This window comes from Ambystoma mexicanum, chromosome 1p (assembly GCF_040938575.1).
Source record: "Ambystoma mexicanum isolate Mex_15411 chromosome 1p, UKY_AmexF1_1, whole genome shotgun sequence".
Lineage (NCBI taxonomy): Eukaryota > Metazoa > Chordata > Amphibia > Caudata > Ambystomatidae > Ambystoma > Ambystoma mexicanum.
The window spans coordinates 774259317-774279308 of NC_090921.1; the positions used below are offsets into that span (position 1 = coordinate 774259317).

At 48.1% G+C, this 19992-nt stretch overlaps 1 protein-coding gene across 2 annotated transcripts in view; it reads left to right on the forward strand.

The window, feature by feature from the left end:
* INTS3 (integrator complex subunit 3) overlaps positions 1-19992 on the forward strand; it is a 1800341-nt gene that overhangs the window by 1387516 nt on the left and 392833 nt on the right. For both annotated transcript variants that reach the window (XM_069651244.1, XM_069651252.1), the window contains exon 26: positions 6120-6287. In XM_069651244.1, the coding sequence (XP_069507345.1) occupies positions 6120-6287 (168 nt within the window). The remainder of the gene's footprint in view (positions 1-6119; positions 6288-19992) is intronic.

A 19992-nucleotide genomic window follows, 5' to 3' on the forward strand; every position in this document is an offset into this window, starting at 1 on the left:
AGGGAGAAAGGTGGAGGTCTGAAGAGATCTTAGCATCAAGAGTGTGCCCTGCAGAGTGAGTTGGGCCAGAGGGAAGAATAGAGAGTGAGAGAGAGTCGCAGAGGTCAAGAAAGAGTCCAGTGGAAGGGCAGGAAGCATCCAGGTGGATGTTGAAGTCTCCAAGAAGGAATTGTGGTGTGGTTGAGACCAGGAGGGAAGAGGAGAGGTCTGTCCATTCAGAGAGGAAGGCAGAGATCTGACCAGGTGGCCGATAGATGGTAGCCACAGTAAGGGAATGGGCAGGAGAGAGAGAGCCTGCAGACGAGGCATTCGAACGAGGAGTAGGCCTGCGTAGGCATGACAGAGGCAGGAATCCACTCAGGGAAGAGAAGGGCTACACCCCCTCCGGAATGGTTGGATCTGGTAGCGGAGAGGATCTTGTAGCCATCAGGGAGGAGAGTGTCAAAGCGTATGACAGAGCTGGCAGTGAACCATGTCTTGGTGAGACCGAGGACAAGCTCCTCCAGGAGGCGGCAGATGTCAGAGGAGTGTTTGACAGCAGAGCGAGAGTTTAGAGTGGCAATGTGGAGAAGGTTGCCATCCTTGAAAGACTTCTGGGGAGGTGTACAAATCAGAGGTACACCCTGCGGAGGTGTAGAAGCAGCCCGGGGGTGTGGGGAGCCGTGGAAGAGTAAAGAGAGGGCAAGGTAGCCAATGAGGAGGCAGCAGGTGGAGGCGAGGAAGCCATGGAGGTGGGAGAGGGGACAGCAGTAGAAGAAAGGAAATTGATGAGGCGCGGGAAGCGTATATCACAGAGGAGAAGGTTGGCTTGAGGGCCTTGGGCCAAGACGTTGCCATTTAAGTAGACATTATTGATGACTTTAGAGGAGTGGAAGGAGGCCAGGAGGGTCTCCCACCGGGTGTCACCATTAATGGGAGAGGATGAGAAGGGAGAGGGCACAGTGACCATATGAAGAGGCCATAGGCCTGGCGAGGGAACGACAGAGGATGTCGGTGAAAGTTTGCCTGGAGGAGGCCCCACTGGTATAGGTGTCCGCGATAGGGAGGCCTGGGTTAGAGACCAGGATGTCCTTTTTAAACTTCTTCCTACCAGTTTTAGAGAGGAGAGCAGGATAGTTGATAGAGAAGCAGTTAGAAAAGATGGGAGAGACAAAGAGCACCATAGAGTAGGTAGGAAGAGGAGAGACGAGGAAGGGAGTGAGAAGGGGAGAACACTAGGGAAGGACACAGGGCAGGGTGCAAGCAGACGAGACGGACAAAGCAGACAAGTTGACAGTAGGGCAAGACGACTGGCGCTTTGATTTAAATACTATCACAATGCTATTTTCAAACAGGAGGAAACACCGAAGTTTGAGAATCCTGAATAGTGGGGGAAAAGGCCATGGTTTCACAATGCAGTTTTCAAACAGGAGAAAAACACACCTAAGTTTGAGTCCTGAATAGTGGGGGGAAAAGGTCTAGGTTTTACAAAGCAATTTTCAAACGGGAGAAAAAACGCCTAAGTTTGAGAGTCCTGATTAGTAGGGCAAAAGGCTTAGGTTTCACAATGCCAATTTAAATACTTGCACAGTGCAATTTTCAAACAGGAGAAAAACGCACCAAGTTTGAGAGATAGCTATGAGGACAGGATTGCAGGGTAGAGGAGGGTCTATACCTTACACGGGCCACTCCTACCTTTCTAGCTAGCTGCTGGGTGTCGGCTGGTCACTGGCTTCCCCTGCTGACACCTGAAGACACTGGCTGAAGCCGCCAAGTGGGAGCCACCGTTTGCCCTGGGGCTCTTAGCCACAGGGGCTGCCGGGCAGAGGGCTGCCCAAGGATGGTCTGCTATGACCATGACGACGCCCAATCAAGGCGGGTGTGGACGGGCTGGGAGGCGGGAGGGAACGAGGAAGTGTCTGCAAGGGGTGGGGGAGAAGGGAGCACAATGCGCTCGAAGCGCCACAGAACAAGCCCAATAAAACAATTATGGGGCACCGAGCCCCAGGCTGCTCTTTCCTACAGGAGGATCTCAAAATGCAGGTCACGCAGTGAAGCTGCTCTCAACCCTCTTTGCTGACAAAAAAGCAAGCGGACAGTGAGGCGGCTGTGTAGTCCAGAAGACTAGGCTCTGCCAACCAATCTGGACGGGTGTGGGCGGGCAAGGAGGCGGGACGAGGAAGTGGCTGTAAGGGGTGGGGGAGAGGGAGCAGAATGTGCTCGAAGCGGCACAGAAAAAGCCCAATAAAACAATTATGGGGCACCTAGGCCCAGGATGCTCTTACCTGAAGGGGATCTCAAAATGCATGCTACGCAGTCAAGCTGCTCTCAACCCGCTTTGCTGACAAAGAACCAATAAGATGTTTTTTGTAACTGTTACATAATAATCCTGACAAATTAACACTAATGTATCAAGTGTTGTGTGAACTGCTGCAAAATTATCTACAATTGTTAAAAGTGCTTTGTGAACTGTTGCAGAGTTATCCTAACAGAGACAATTGTGTTGATCTTAAGGAACTAAAGAAGTATTCTTGGTTTGTGAGAAGTAGTTATTTTAAGCTCTTTCTCACAAGTGAAAAGAGGAAAACCTTGTTAAACTATTGATTGAATTCAAGTTGAAACCAACAGAACTGTCTTGGAACTTTTGTTGTCAAGTTGGAACCAATAGCACTCAGTTGGAAGTTTGGAAGACAGGGTTTCCTTATCCTTTTGTAACTGTTAGAATCCTGCTTGAATCTGGGAAGAGGGATTCACCCAGGTTAGAAGGAGAGACCGTTCTCAGATTATGAATCTAACTGGTTAATTTGTTATGTTTGATTTGCCATATATTACCTTGTTAAGTTGTTGTATGTACAAGTGTGAGGGAAGGAAACCTGGTAGAGCGTTTCCTTTAGATTATTTTAGGCAGGGAAATCCTTCTCAGGGTAGGGTTAGTGAGGCGTTTCTCCAACCTTTTTGTTTTAATAAAATGGCATAGATTGAAAAATCTTCGCAAAGTTGTCCGCCCCACATTTCTGACCCCTCACAATTCCTTATCTGGGTAGGACCCTCACTTTGGCCAAGCAGTCCATCAGAGTTTTCTGATGTAGGTGGTGTCTTCTAATTCTCCTCCCTTCTCCAGATATATGAATTGCTATGGGAGTCTTTCGAAGATGTGGAGTCTGTGGGAGGAATTAATCCATTTGTAAAACAAATGATCTCTTGATAGTGTTCTTTCTAACAGTTTAGTGCTTCCCCAGATTACTCATCGCCCCCTCAAACCCCTGCTCCCCCCCCATCTACGCACCCCCCCCAGCCCCCACAACTTCCTCTCTTGGTAGAAAGCTCTGTTATGTGGTACATCAGCTGCTGAGATCTAGGGAAAAGAGTGGAACTGAGGTCCTTGAGCACAGCAGCCCTATATATACTGGTTCCGACATGTCCAGCATGAGGATCACTATGGTGCAGATTTTCAGCCCAACGTGGTGATGAAAACATTTCAAAAGACATCTGGCACTAGAGATAGAATATTGAAGACGCGGAATCAGTAGAAGGAAGGACTAATCCATCAGAAAGAACATTACAGAGTGGTAAGTAATTTGTTCTTCTCGATGGATAATCATTTGCATTGCCAAATGCTACAAGCTGGTAGGGAAAGAGATGCCTTTGAATGCTGTGGCAGCCAATTCGGCCTTACGGAGGGAAAATTCCATCTCTAGACACCTGCCAGGGGGCTACTTGGACTTTAGTTGTATTTTATTTTTTTGTGCATGTTTTAATTAAATATTTTAATTGCTATTGGTAGATTTCTCAAGGGTTAGGATTTGCTTCCTCGATTGATATTTTTCCTCAATGTGTATAAAAAAAGTATGAAATATAAACAATCTCTTGCATTGTACACCCAAGGATACAATTCAAGTATTATAGAACTAACCATCTACACAGTCGACTCCCATCATATGTTGGACTCTGACTAAGCGGGATGCTCACTTTACTAGGGTGGTCCTTCATAGGTTCTTAATTTATGTGGACTCTTCCTTGTGCCATAACCTTCTCTAGGTCTATAATACAGCTATTGGAGCATGTTTAAGATGAGTCTGTGGGAGGATGAAATCCATTAGAGTAACAAATTACTTATCCCTGCTAATGTTCCTTCTGATGGATTCTCCTCCCGCAGATTTCTCGTCTCCCTCTCAACCACCCCTCCGCACACCCCACAGTGATTCAAAGAGGAGTAAACGGCAATGAACTTGGTTTGTTCACGTTTCCTCCGCTACTAAACACGGGGGGGGGTGGTGAACTGAGGTCAGAAGGCCTGGTGTATACGTAGACCGGTTATAGTCACTTCCGGGGCCTGTGAATGGACTGTTAAAAAAGGTTTGGGAAGTATCTAAAATGAGGAATATGTGGGAGGAAAATCCGCAAGAAAGGAACATTACCGGCGGTAAATCATTTGTTCTTCCTTTTTTCTTTTGCTTCCATCTGATTAATGCTAGTGTTGCTGGTTAGACGATGCACATATTAAAGCCCCTGTGCACGGGCTAAAGAATAGTCTGAGATGTTTTACGATTTAGGAAGTCTATTAGCGTACTCCTCTTTTTGGCTATGAATCTGTCAAAATTGTCTCTATAGATCTAGCCAGCTGCTCTGTGTGGCTTTTTTCGCCTCAACACCTAAAAGCATTAATTGAGTTGTCCCATGTAGCTTATAATGTATGGAGACCGCTAGAAAAACACCTCTCATTGAAATGCTGATTGGTTTGTCGATGAGTTTTAATGTGTGCATGCTAACCATAAATTTGTTAGGAAAATTGATAAGAACCAGAAATGGTTCCATGGAGATTTGAATAAACTCAAACTCGATAAACGCAGTTTGGAAACGACGTGGATCCTGAATTCTACAACAGATAATAAAGAGAAATGGAAACAAATAAACTTAAAATATAGTGAAGAGATAAGAGAAGCAAAGAGCAACTATTTTAACAGAGCTAGCAGCTGCCCTGAAGGCTACTAGTAGAATATTTGAAATTCTCAAATGCATGGATAAACCCAAGGCCATTACTCTGCCTTTAATCCTACGAAGGAAGACTGCGATCTAGTACAGAATGCCTTTTCGGCAAAAATACAAAAGGCAAGAGAAAATATAATCCTATCCAGAGAAAAACCTGGATCAGTACTACCACAAGTTACAGTGAAAAGCAGATCTGATGACTTGACAAACTTTAGCTTTCTCCCAATCTCGGAGAAAGAGTTGTCCTTAGTATTGACCAAAATGAGACCGACGACATGTGCAGAAAATAACTTACCGGCCCAAATTATTTTGAAGAATAAAGACCTATTTACGCCAGTTCTCACCAGAATTGTGAATGCATCTTTTCAGGATGGCCTGGTACCAAAGCGTATCAAGGAAGTGACTATTACGCCATTGATTAAAAAGGCAGGCTTAAACCAGAAGGATCCTACTAACTTACGTCCTATTACAAACTCAAATTTTATCTTAAAAATATTGGACAATGTAGCGACAAATCATCTCCAAAAATACATAGAAAGTCACGATGCAAAAAAAATAGAGGAAAGAATTACTTTCAAGTCAATGACAATCGTTCATAGATGTCTATATGGCTCAGCTCCCAGGTATCTGAAGAACCAGTTCTCTAGATATATTCCATCTAGACACCTTGGATCAAAAGACCAAGGCCGGTAGAATGTGTTACGCTTCAATTGAGTAACAGGTATGGGGAAATCCTTCCCAGTGCAGGAAGCGCAATGTTGGAATAAGTTGCCCCTAACCCTACGGTTAGAAAAAAATTGCCAGATGTTCAGGGGACACCTGAAAACTTACCTGTTTAAATAAGCCTCAGTCTCAGTTTAGTTAATGACTAGAATAACTCCCTAGAAAATAAGAATGAGTTTTGCCATAGGTTGTCTCTGTTTCATGCTCACGCGCCCTGATGCCTGCAGGCTTTCGTCGCGCTACAAGTACATAAATAAACAAATGGAATTAATTGGAACGTAATTTTACTTTCACAATTTTCACAAGGTTTTGCTGTAAGCCAAAGCATTTTAATATTATTTTTTTTAATGGAGTCATAATATCGATGTTCATGTTCCTGATTCTGAGTTTGCTTTGTTTCTATTTTGATGCATATGTTCTGTTCCCAGGCCAAGTGAGGAGATGGTAAAGATGGTTCTGAGCCGACCATGCCACCCAGATGATCAGTTCACCACAAGCATTCTTCGTCACTGGTGCATCAAACACGATGATGTCTTGGCAGAGCACATCAAGCCCTTGCTGATCAAGAATAACAGCCTACCACGTAAACGACAGAGGTGAGTTGTTGAAGCCTCACTGAAAAACGTTTGCGTTTTGGGTTTACAACACACAATTGCCACGAAGTGCTGTTCGAACCCTTTTCTCGAAAGAGGGCCCATTTACACCTGCAATGTTTTTTTGGAAATAACTTTTACCTACAGCGAACATAACTTCACAAAAATAAGTCCAACCATTACGGTATGCTTCATGAGAAATTGTGCGTAGAGGGGAGGAAAGCATTATGGCAGTTGTGTGTAATTATGCACACAGTTGGTGTAAATAGGGGATGGGCTTCAGGAAATGTGTCCCCACCTGCCAGGTTACAACAAAATGATTCTTTTAGTGGTTTAGTAAATGTTTGCCTTGCCATTTAAAGGGATTGTTTAGAAAATGTTTATTGTGGGGCGTTGTTGTGCGCAACCAAGATGGCCACCTGAGAGAGGAGCTCTGACACCCGGAATCGGAGCACGCCCGTGATACTATATATAGGGGTGCGTTATGTTGGGAAAACTACTTGCCTTGAGAGCGTAACAGCTGTGCTGCACATCTACCCTGAAATCGCAGCAGTCGGCTTCTCAGGGAGCTGGCTGGACGCTGGCGGGCCTTGAGCACACAGACGGAACTGGAACCCTCCTCCTCCACGCCGTAAGGCTGCCAGCGCTGATCTGTGCTGCGCGGAGGCTGCTTTCAGGGCGCAGTCATTGTGCACCTAACAGACAGGGCACCTGCATTGAGGGACACACAACCTTTATACGTCCTTACTAGCGGACCGGCAGGTCAGTTGGCTTGCCCCTCCGCCCATACACCCTACCTGGTGCAGCCCAGAACGGTGCAGAGCCGCTGAAGCCAGGTGGCGGTTGGGGGAGGACGACAGTAGCAGTCCACGGACGGGAGGCTGTACGAGAGCACTGGTGCTCTTTGTCAAACCCCCCAACCCCCTGTTGTGGCGGGACCCGCGAGCTGCAAGAAACAAAGCCACACGTTGCCAGCCTTCCTTGATATCCTCCATAGTGCTGGGTGCGCCCACAGACTTGTTACTGAGCTTGATCTGCAATGCGCTCCACCCACCCTGCGACAGACAGCTGAATACTGCAGTGAATCCCCCATCCCCACTGACGACTTCATCCTGTAACAGGCAGGTTAACGGGAGAATAAACCTCTGATGTCTAGCATCCAGCTACACATGATAACCCTGCATGCGGCTCTGAGAACGGTCTCCCACAACTTGCTGGACTGCCGTCCGCCTGCCCCCGGCACCCAAGACATAGGGTGCAGGGTGCGCTTACGGCGTGGACATTGCTGTTGGCCGGGTTCCGTGTGGCGGCTATCTGGCCCGCACCATCTTCGGGGGACCGGGAGGGGAGAAGGCGGAGCTCACCAACTGAACTGCAGGGCCCTAACTACAGGACAGTAACCCTGGCTCTTGTCAGACTACCGAGTTAGCGCTGGACATACTCATTGGGGGCACAAATGCAGCAGCAATAGCAGTGATCTGCCACAAGAGTGAGGGGCACCTCCACATCCTGGCTGGACAAGAAGGGGAAATTCTTGAACACAGGTAACAGCACCTGACCCTCAGCCGCATCGAGATTGCTGCCATACACTTGGGCGTTGACCCGGGCTATACCAGCGGCTGCGGCGTAGCATGATGAATGCGCAATATTCTACCAGGCGCTCCTGACAAATCCCTCTTTGTGCTCTACAAGGGACTACTTACCCAACAGAGGCTGTGGACACCTGAGGACACCGACCATCCAGCACACTCACTTCCATCAGAGCCCGCAGCAGTCGGAGCGTGACACTAGAGCTTGTCGCCAGACTCTAGCACTTTGCACTGCCCCGGAACAGGGGGTGCTGGAGCTGACAGGCGGTAGGAGCTGCTCTGAACCCGCTACTGCACTGAAAGGCGTGATCACACTAGCTATCCCTACAAACCTCCTAACGAGAAGTTTCACTTGAGAGTGAAGTCTGAACACCCCCGGTGGGTACTACGAATCCGTTGGAGCAACATAATTATTGAACACTGCGCTAGCCCTACTATTCGAAGTCCGGTGGTGGCAATTGGGTCATTCCCTACACCTGTCACACAAGGTGTCCAAACAAACCCTACTGCTGGCCTCGGCAGATGATCTACACACTGGCAGTTCCCGCCTCCTTTGCAGACCCGGCTGCTGCTTGACCAATACCACCGCACACTGGGCACATTATCCTCTGAGGCTTACATATCATACCGTCCACCTGGGAGACAATGATCAAAGGTGCAGGAAAGAAACAAAGTTTGATAAATATGTACACCAAAGCCACACCCAAGGTGACAGAGTGTCAATGCAGAGGAGTGCGCAACAGGCGGTGGGTCAGAAACAGGTGAACCCAGCAAGCTCCATAGGATGATGGAATATATGCATGAGGGATTTACCGCCATCCACACCAAGTTGGACGACATGAGCGGCACCATCAGCTCAATAAAATCGTGAATGGACAAAACTGAAGCCCGCATAATGGAAGTGGAGACAAGAATGGGCACAACCGAAGATGAAGTTGCTGCCCTCAGGGCCGATGTCACCTCACTGTCGAAACAGGTACTATCCATTGGTAAAAAAAAACAAAGACCTTGAATCCCTATCACAGCGTAATAACCTAAGGATAATAGCTTTACCAGAAGGAAACATTGTGGGGTCAATGGAGGAATACATCGAACGCACCTTGCGCTCCCTATTGGACTCCCCAAAATTGTTGCTACAATATGCAGTAGAGTGGGTCCACTGCACTCTCACCCCCAAGCCTGGCGCTCCACCCGGCCCATTTATAGCCCGAATATTTAACTACAGAGACAGGGACACGCTACTGCGGGCAGCAAGGGCGAGCTACTCCTGGACTCCAAATACACTTGTATCCCGACTTCTCAGTCACTGTTCAGCAGGAGTGCAAAACATTCACAGCCATGAAAAAGAGACTCGGTGATCTATCTCAATGTGCGATACACCATGCTCTACCAGGCTAAGCTGAGAATTGAGCATGGAAATAAGGTGCATTTCTTCACTATTCCCAAAGAGGCCATGAAATTCTTGGATGAACACTTCCAGGCTGTCCCGCAACCATATACTTCCAGATTCCCCCCCCCCCCCCCCCCACTGCTGACAGAGCTCTGCAGGTCTCTGTTGGTGGGTAACAATCACCTGTGTTTCCGCTTGCATTTCCCCTGATACTATTGATGGAAATCTGTCACTAAGTTCTGTGTACTTGGGAATGATGCGCCCGTAACCGATTAATGTGAAGATGGGCTTTGCAGATGTCGGGGGTCGAAGTCGGCAAACAGTCCTCCATGCGGAGTTGCAATTGTTGTTGGGTAGTTGGGATTGGGGCTATCATTCCTCTGATTGGGGGAGGGATGGGGGTAGGTAGGGCAGTTGCGGATGTTTAAACAGAAAATGCTTGACATACTGGTGTTAGTTGACAGGGAGCACCATTGTATAATTATGGCTCCCGTACATTATCTGGAACTGGTCCCTCTGGGGCGCATGGGCCTCTTTAAGAACAGGTTTGATGCTGGTTGAACCCCTGCAATTCATGTGTTGGAATGTGCAACGGTTGGGCTATCCGTCTAAAATGCGCCGCCTACAATTATATATTGAAAAGAATGGAACACATGTCTGGTTTCTTCAGGTAACACATGGACTGGCTGCAGGATGTGAGAAATTCGCCAGAAATTGGGGCACACTACGTTATTTCACTACATACTCGACCCAAAGCAGGGGAGTTATGATTCTTATTCATAAATCCATACCATATGTTCACAAACGGGCACACTTAGATCCACTTGGTCGTTACGTACTATTGCGGGGAATGCTGAAGGGTCAAGAAATTATCTTACTGTACGTCTATGGGCCAAATATAGATGACCCTGAATTTTACTCTGAAATGTTAGAATTACTCGCATTATACCCCCTAATACCAGTTCTATGCGGAGGGGATTTTAATACAATAGTGTCCATAAACCTTGACAGATCCGGCAGTAGGCCTCGACAACTGACTAGAGCTGCCCAGTCGCTGCAGGATGGTCTAGATGACCTAGAGATGGGAGACGCCTGAAGGATGCTAAACCCGTCAGCACGTAAATACACGTATTACTCTACAGTCTACGACTCTCACTCTCGGATAGACATGTTGTGGTTATCCGGCATTCTCGTAACCCACCTTGGTGAGACTGCCATACTAGCCAGAACCTTCTCTGACTACTTACCTATCACATTGACACTGAAACTGAGGGACGTACTGGGTATCAGAAGGATGTGGTGATTTAAACCGCAGGCATTGATACACCCCATATTTGTAGTCGAAATGGGGAAATGTGTAGATGAATACTTTGAAGTAAACACTGGCTCGGTCAACACATGGGCAACACTATGGGGGCCTTTAAGGTCTATGTGCGGGGTATGGCCCTGGCCGCAGAATCGAGACTCCTCAAGACAATACAGAGTGATATCCACACTAGCAAAACTAATCTACGGCGACTGGAGGAGCAGTATGCGTCCGCTCTGGGTGATGTCACCCTGAGGGATATTAAGTCTGAACTAGACTGATTTCGTCCAGTATCGGATAGAGTACTGAAGTTCCTTGATGGACCTGTGTTGGCAAAACAATATGGGTACGGTGAGCGCCCGGGCAGACTACTGGAAAGGATGAAGCGACAAGCAGCGGGAAGCTATCCTATTCCATTCCGTGCGAGACGTGAACGGGACTCTGGCTCCACCTCCCGGAAGTGACCATGGTGTTCAACATATTTTACGCTACACTATATGCAGATACTGACATAGCAACCCCCTCTGAGATAGATGACTATTTAAAGAATCTGCCATTGTCAATGCTAACTGACGCGACTCCTGAAATTCTCGACGGACCAATCACCTCAGAAGAGAGTCCCTCTCACCTGGGAAGACCCCCGGGCCGGAAGGCCTCACTATGGACTTCTTTAAGCACTTTAAAACTCGCCTTAACCCCCCCCCCCCCCCCCGTCCCCGGCCTGACCGCCCTTTGGGAAGAATCCTGCACATTTAAAACACTTCCCCCTACACTTCGTGAGGCATTGATCACAGTTCTGTTAAAACCAGACAAGGCAGCCAAGCTATGCGAGTCTTACCGCCCCCTCTTCCTAATAAACTCGGATGCTAAAATATTCACCTAAGTTCTTGCCCTTAGATTAGCCCCTTACATGAGACACATCGTTCACCCAGACCAATCAAGCTTTGTCCCTGCCCGATCCATGGCACTAAACATTAGACGCCTCTTCAATGTCCTGGCTCAGTTAGACCCTGGAGCACAAGCTGTCGCTGCTGCTCTTGATATACAGAAGGCCTTTGACTCGTTATCTATGCAATTTATGTGGGCAGTACTACATAAATGCAACTTTGGACCTCACTTCATATATTAGGTACAAATCGTATACACGTCACCAATGGCCAGAATAAGTAAAAATGGATCACTCTCGACTCCCATTGACATCTGCAGTGAGACCCGACAGGGCTACCCACTGTCTCCTTTAGTATTCGCCATAGTGATGGAACCCCTTGCGGATGCGATCCAGCATAGGCATGCTCAAAGGGGGATCAGCCTCCTAAGGGAACCAGAAATGATATTGTTATATGCAGATGATGCACTTCCATTTGTACGCGATCCCACATTAAATCTGGCCCCAATTTTGCAAGAATTCACTTCCTTCGGGTTTCTATCTGGGCTACAGGTCAACTGTGCTAAATCTGAACTATTCCTGCTCACTGACGCTACTGGTCCCCCGTTGGACTTAATGGGATTGCCTGGGCAGCCCTTGAAATCAAATACGTTGGGATTGTTGTGGCAAGACACCCAACATCGCTTTATGCTTGTAATTACGGGGTATACATACCCCAACTCACAAACCAGACTCCTCACCTGGGCGAAGCTCTTGTTTACAATAGCTGTCCGTATAGTGCTACTAAAAATGATTACCCTCCCAAAGCTTTTGTACTACTTTCTGAATATACCAATGTGGCCAGGCGCCGCGTTCTTTGAGACATTGAAGGAAGCGATTAATAACTTTTTGTGGCATGCAGGAGCGGTCAGGCTAAAATGGGATATACTGACAAGACCATACATACAGGGTGGACTTGCCGCCCCAGACTTTGAGAAATACTGGGTAGAAGCACAGGCACACAGGACGTGCGTTCACTAATATTGCCTATGGTATGGAAAGACCCAGCAACTAGTAATCTCATTGCAGCGACAGCACTGGTGTGGGGCAAAATATGGCTAATGCTGGGAAATCCACACCCCTTTAATGAAAGCTTACCACTATGGAACTGACACTCAAAATAAGCAAGACAGCCGCAAAAAAATGGGAAGGGGGATTGCTTCACAGTCATAAGAGATGTTTATAATATGGGGTCCTTCATCACGCTCCAAGATGTACCTGGTCCCATACAGAGACTCTCCACACACTGGCTACAATATGCAGGACTCCGCCTGGCAGCTAAAGCAGTCTGGGCGGAATTCCCCACACTACCTCCTGATGATCTGGTGCTCTAAGTTGTTATAGGGGGCACCTCTGCACGAAGCGGTGTGGCCAGACTATATGATGCACTGCAGGTCCGAGGTAATAGACCTCTCACGAAACTCCATGAAGCCTGGGCCAGGGACTTGGCAGTGGAAATTACTGGCCAGATGTGGGAGGCTATGTGCATAAATACACAGATCGTTTCCTTTAATTCCAGGTTTCGCCTAATACAATTCAAGGTACTGCAGAGGTTCCACTACACCCCTGCTAGACTACTACTTTTTTCTCTGCACACTGCCCCAGATGCCTTTCGGACAATTCGGGATATCTCCACATGGTGTGAGGCTGTCCTGAACTGGCGGTGTTCTGGGTGGAGATGTGTTAATATGACTGAAATATTTGGCTGCACCATTGAACCTACGCCATTAAATATTCCACAGGTTTGAACAGCTGCAACGTGGTTTTCACAAACTAGCGAGCCTCCTCCTGTTGCTTGCAATTAGATGTATATTGTTACTATGGTTACGCTCCACCTGCCCAACCGTGGTACAATGGCTCCGGGCCATCACATGGGCCTCAGACCAGGAAAAACACTGTACCTTTTTGCAGCCTACGAAATGTAAACCAGTAGACATTTGGCCACTATTTCGTAACCATTTACTTTCGAGACAGCAGAGTGCTGTTGGTGTGGAGGATTTACCGGAAAGGGATTAGCCCACCTACTCTCCCCCTATCCCTATCAGAAGTCATGCATGCATCTATAGTATTGTTCATTTGCACTAAACCTCAAACTGGGTCAACCAAAGGGAACAATAACATATTTAAGAATGTCTTGAATTCTTGCCGTTTTTTTGTCCTCTGATGCAATGTCCAGCAACCTATAAAGTTTATTTTTTTTTAAAAAGCAAAATGTTTATTAGCTAAATGTAATTTGGAAGTTAATATGGTGACCTACAATTTTTACAGTTGACATTTTGAGTATTGTTCTTCAGCAAAGGATTATCTGTTTGTTCAATTATTTAGAGCATCCCTCACTGTGGCATGGAATTTTGTAGAAGAACCCTTTTTATCTTTCCAATGTACACCTGAACCACAGAAATCAGGTTTCGAGGGGATTGTGTCCTCCGACGTATTCCTTACCTTTGATAATAAGTTTCCAGCTTTCTGGCCTCGGAAATTTTTTCTGTAGAGGGCGCTGCGCGTCGACGATCCGCCGAGTCGATGTCCCTCGACGGCCACCGTATTGGCGCCAACGTCATCATGCCCATAAATAGCCACGCGCTGCATCCGTTGCTCAGTTCAGTTTTTCCGCGCTTGGTGGGGCCTCGGAACGTCGTTGCTCAGTTCAGTCAGGATAACTATATATCTACTCGAATAATAAACCTACTCGTTCTCAATGGCATCTTCATCGGAAACGACGACGCCGCGATCCGGCTTCAAGAATTGTCGAGACTGCGGTAAAAAAATTTCGATAACGGATCCACACAGGATCTGCTTGTGGTGCTTGAAATCCGAGCACCATTGTTCGGAGTGTGAGGACTGCATGTCCATGACGGCGAAACCCTTGAAGGAGCGCAAGGGGAAGCTCGAGAAAGGTAAGTCAATCAAAACCTCCTCGAAGGTTTCTTCGGCTGAGTCGAGGCATTCGTCTCCTCGCCGTCAAACATTCCCATTCTAGATCTCGAAGTAGCTCCCACCATTCGTCGAGATCAAGACACTCAAAAAAGAGACGTCGAAGATCCCCTTCCTCGTCGTCTTCTGTGTCCCCAGAAAGGGTCTCCTGTCCCACAAAACACAGCTCTCAAGCTGAGTGGGAGGAATTCAGAAAGAAAATGTTAAGCGTCTTCGAGAACGCAGCCTCGACCCCCTCGAAGACAGCAGAGGGTGATACCCCGGGTGAAAAACCCAAAAAATCAAAACACCACGAGTCGCAGCACCCGGCGAAACATTCCTCCCGAGAGCGCCGCGAGCCATCGGGTAAGAAGGCACCATCTTCGCCGTCGTCGAAGATTCCTTCGACGCACGGATCGGCGCCATCAACGCCGTTGTCGAAGGGTTCCTCGACGCATCGGTCGATCGACTCGACGCCATCGTCGACGCCGATGAAAGAGAAGACCAAGGCCACTCCACAGCCAACGGTGATTCCAAGGGCCTACGGCACGACGCCGAGACCGTCGTCGATGTCCTCGAGTAGGATCCCGATCCTCTCGAGTTCTTCGAGACCCCTTCCAGTTTTTTCGACGCCGTTCTCGGCGCCTTCGAACCCTGTCACATCGGCGTCGACAACATCAATGTTTTCTCGCCCAATAATGACCAGGAAACATTTGGGTTACAGAGGACCACACTGCCTATTTCAGAGGATTTCACCTCTGAGGAAAGAAGGCTGAAGGACCTACAGGAGTCACTACATGAGGCAAGTGGGCTGAACACTTCCCCAGAAGTGGAATTTGTTAAACCAGACCCAGGGGAACATGCGGAAACACCCTATAGAATCCTTATGGCAAGAATTATTGAATTTATGGGTTGGTCTGCGCCTTCACCTGTTTTTCAACAGGATGACCTAACAGACATATTAGATAAAGGTCCACAGGAGGACCCTGGGTCCCCTTCCATGCAGCCTTACAAAGGAAAATTACATCTAATTGGGAAACTCCTGAAGTTATCCCTGCGGTCAATAAAAGATTGTCAGCCAAGTATAGAGTAGCGGCTGCTGACCCTGAATACTTATCAAAACACCCGACTCCAGAGGCTGGTGGTTCAAGCAGCAATTTCATCTTGCAGTAGGACCGCTTACCCTACTGTCCCACAGGATAGAGATGACAAGAGGTACGATTCTATGGCGAAGAAAGTCTTCTCTGCTTGTAGTATGGCGTTGAAGTCCATCAACGCCACCAGTACGCTCGCCAGGTTCAGTCACACACTATGGGAGTGTGCTTCATCAGCGGCTGACTGGATACCCAAAGGAGAGGAAAAGGAAGCCTTCCTTAACATAATTAAAGATGGCAAAGATGCCATGAGCGAATCACTTCAAACTGGCATCGATTCCGCTGACAGTATCAGCAGGGCCATGGCGGCAAGTACAACAATCCAGAGGCATGCGTGGTTGCGAAAGTCTGGCTTTGCTCCAGATGTACAGGCCAGACTTTTGAATATGCCCTTTGACGGCTCTTCACTATTCGGGAAAAAGGCTGATGACAGTCTGGAAAAGTTGCAGACTTCTAAAGCAGCAGCAAAATCTTTAGGAGCTGCTATCCGCCAAACTCCTTTTCGCCCCTCAGGAACCTCTGGGAGAGGAAAGTCCTTTCGCTATTATTCCGCATTCGGGAAAGGCAGAGGACAGCCGGCTCAAAGAGGCCAAAGGAGATCCACCCGAGGTGGACGGGTCAAAAGTACTAAGGCCGCAGCAGGTGCCTCTTTACCCTCGGCATCTGCATCAGCCGCCCCCAAACCACTCTGAGGCCTTTCCACACAGTACACCTGTAGGGGGCAGGTTAACTCACCATCTGACGGAATGGCAGGCTATAACGTCAGATGCTTGGGCTTTGGAGACAGTTGTCCAGTGTTACTGCCTACCCTTTCTACACATCCCTCAGAGTCATCCACCGGGGAACAGCTCTCTAAAAGTTCCAGATCCGCTCCTCTTGCAGGAAATTATAGACCTGCTAGAGAAAGGTGCCATAGAACCGGTACCTGTCGCGGACAGGAACAAGGGCTGGTACTCCCCCTACTTTCTCATACCAAAGAAGGACGGAGGACTGAGACCCATCCTGGACTTACGAGAATTGAACAGGTTCCTCAGGAAGGACAAGTTCAAGATGGTAACCGTCTCTCCGATCCTTCAGGCCCTCCAGCTCCAGGACTGGCTTGTATCTCTGGACCTTCAGGATGCTTATTTCCATGTGCCAATCCATCTCAAACACCGGAAATACCTGAGGTTCGCAATTGGCGACTCTCATTATCAATTTCGAGTTCTGCCATTTGGGCTGACCTCCGCCCCGAGGGTCTTCACCAAGCTGATGTCGGTAGTGGCAGCGAGTCTAAGGAGGGAAGGGATCCACGTCTACCCCTACCTGGATGATTGGCTGATCAGGGCTGTATCTTCGAAACAGGCCCAGCTAGATTATGTCTGCCACTTCCTTCACAAATTAGGCTTCTCCCTCAATTTAAAGAAGTCGCAGATGATACCATCACAGAGACTCCAGTTCATTGGAGCGGTCCTGGACACTTCCGTGGGAAAAGCCTTGCCACCAGAGGTGAGGGCTCAAGATATTCTACAGATGGTCACCAAGTTTCAAAATGCCCAACGTCTCCCAGCCTTCGACTTTTTGAGGTTGCTAGGCCTCATGGCATCCGGCATCTTCCTTGTGCCATAGGCTCGCCTGAGAATGAGATCTCTTCAGTGGGCACTGAGAAGTCAGTGGTCGCAATTCTCAGGGAGAATGACAGATCTCCTCCGGATTCCGGACAAGGTAGCCTGCGACCTTCAATGGTGGGCCTATCCAGAGAACATCTTGAAAGGAGAACTGTTTTGGCAACCATGGCCGGAGATGACAGTAGTCACAGACGCCTCACTCATGGGGTGGGGAGCCCATGGCAACGATTTGACCATCAGCGGTCGTTGGTCTCCATCGGAGTCCAGACTACACATCAACCTATTGGAACTGAGAGCGATCAGACTAGCGCTGGAAGCTTTCCTGCCATCAGTACAGGGGAGAAATGTCCTGATAATGACGGACAACACGGTGGCCATGCACTACCTCAACAAAAGAGGAGGCGTAGGATCACTGCCACTGTGCAGAGAGGCGATGCAGCTCTGGTTTTGGGCAATCCAAGAAGGAATCTCTCTATCGGCAGTTCACCTAGCTGGAGAGAAGAACTTGACAGCGGACACTCTGAGCAGGCAGAGCACAGTCTCCCACGAGTGGGAGCCAGCTCAGGAAGTCCTTCAAGAGATCTTCGCCCTTTGGGGAACCCCTCAGGTGGATCTGTTCGCCACAAGCACCAACCGGAAGTGCGATCTGTTCTGTTCAAGGGAATTTCCCCCGAGAGGAGCTCTAGGAGACACGTTCGTAGTGGACTGGGAGTTTCCACTCCTTTACGCGTTCCCACCAGTTCCTGTTATTCCTCAAATGATCAGGAGGTTGAGAAGATTCCGGAAAACCATGGTCCTAATTGCCCCGGATTGGGGCAGGAGAACGTGGTACCCGGACCTTCTAGATATGTCCATCTGTCCTCCAATCCGTCTTCCACTCAAAGAGAATCGTCTCTCGCAGAAGGGAGGTCAGGTTCTCCATCCAGACACCAGAACCCTCAACCTTCACGCTTGGCTTCTGAAAGGGTGAGGTACAAGGATTGGGATCTCCCTGATGACGTCATGGAGGTGTTGCTTTCGGCCAGAAGGCCAGCAGCAAAGTCTTTATACCGCTGCCGTTGGAACAAATTTTGCAGCTGGTGTAGGGAAGAGAATATCGACCCTTTTTCATGTGGTACACCAACAATGTTATCGTTTATACTATACTTGGCAAACTCAGGCCTTCAAGTTGGCACTGTAAAAGGCTATCTCGCAGCGCTTTCGATCTTCAAGCGCACTGTGGAGGAACCATCGTATTTCAAACTTCCTCTAGTGGCACAATTTCTCAAGGGATTAACTAATGTTTATCCTCCAAAACCATTCCAGGTTCCCTTATGGGACTTAAAATTAGTCTTAAACTTCCTAATGGGCACTCCATTCGAACCACTTCACTCTTGTGCGCTGAGATTTCTCACGCTTAAAACTGTCCTATTGGTAGCACAAACATCTGCTAGGAGGGTGAGCGAGCGACAAGCTCTCTCCTGTAAAACCCACATAGAATCTTCCACAAGGACAAAGTTGTCCTACAGGTGAAGCCTAATTTCCTCCCAAAGGTGGTTTCTGAATTTCATATTACTCAGAAAATTACCTTACCTTCGTTCTACCCTCCTCCCCATCCGGGGAAAGAGGAGGAAAGGCTACATAGGCTGGACCCAAGGCGAGCTCTCAGCTTTTACATCAGCAGAATGGCTAGGATCAGGCAAGCAGACCAACTGTTTGTAGGATACTCGGGTCACAAGTTGGGACTACTCCAGGTGGATTATTTTGGCCATTCTGGAATGTTGCAAACTGGCAGGGAAAGAGCCACCCCAAAATCTCAGGGCTCATTCAACCAGGGGTATCGCAGCCTCTTCGGCTCGCCAAAGAGGGGTACCGGTCCGAGACATATGTGCGGCTGCCACATGGTCGTCCGCACATACATTCACAAAATTTTACAATCTGGATTCCTCCACTACTCAAGAGACCAGATTTGGCAAGGCCGTATTACATTTGGTCCATCCCTAAAGGGATACATAACATTCTCACTCCCACCTCCAATTACATGCCACTGCTATGGGAGTCTATCAAAGATAAGGAATACGTCGGAGGACACAATCCCTTCGAAGAACAAGTTACTTCTTACCTTGTAACGTTCTTTCGACGGGATGTTCCTCCGACGTATTCCTTATCGCCCCTCCCATCCATCCCCGCAGTGATACTTCCCTTGTGGTTGCAGCTTACACTCCTTCAAGGTCAATAACCAATTCAGGCATGACTTTTCTTATGCTACAAAACGGAACTGAGCAACGGACGCAGCGCGTGGCTATTTATGGGCATGATGACGTCGGCGCCGATACGGTGGCCGTCGAGGGACATCGACCCGGCAGACGTCGACGCGCAGCGCCCTCTACAGAAAAAAAATCCGAGGCCAGCAAGCTGGAAACGTATTATCAAAGATAAGGAATACGTCGGAGGAACAACCCGTCGAAAGAACGTTACAAGGTAAGAAGTAACTTGTTCTTCTCCATTATGTGTGTTTAATTTATTGGATTATTTGTATTGTGGTAATGTCCTTTTACAACTGCTTCAGAGCGTTTCGATTCGATAAGCTGTAGCATGCTAGAATGTCAGAAAGGCAGGGTTATCAGTCCACCTCAGTGGCTGCTGCTTTCTCGACCCCTAGCTCGTTGCAAGATTATGGATTGATTGGTGGGCCTCTGGATATCAAGTTCCCAGCTCAGTTTAGTTGCCTATGCCTGCTCCCTGCATATCTTCCTAAAGCTGCTTTCCTTTTGCAGTTTGAGATGTTTTGAAGACAGAGCCTCTTTAATCCTGTACTAGCTTCTTGTGGGAGTCATCTGTGTTT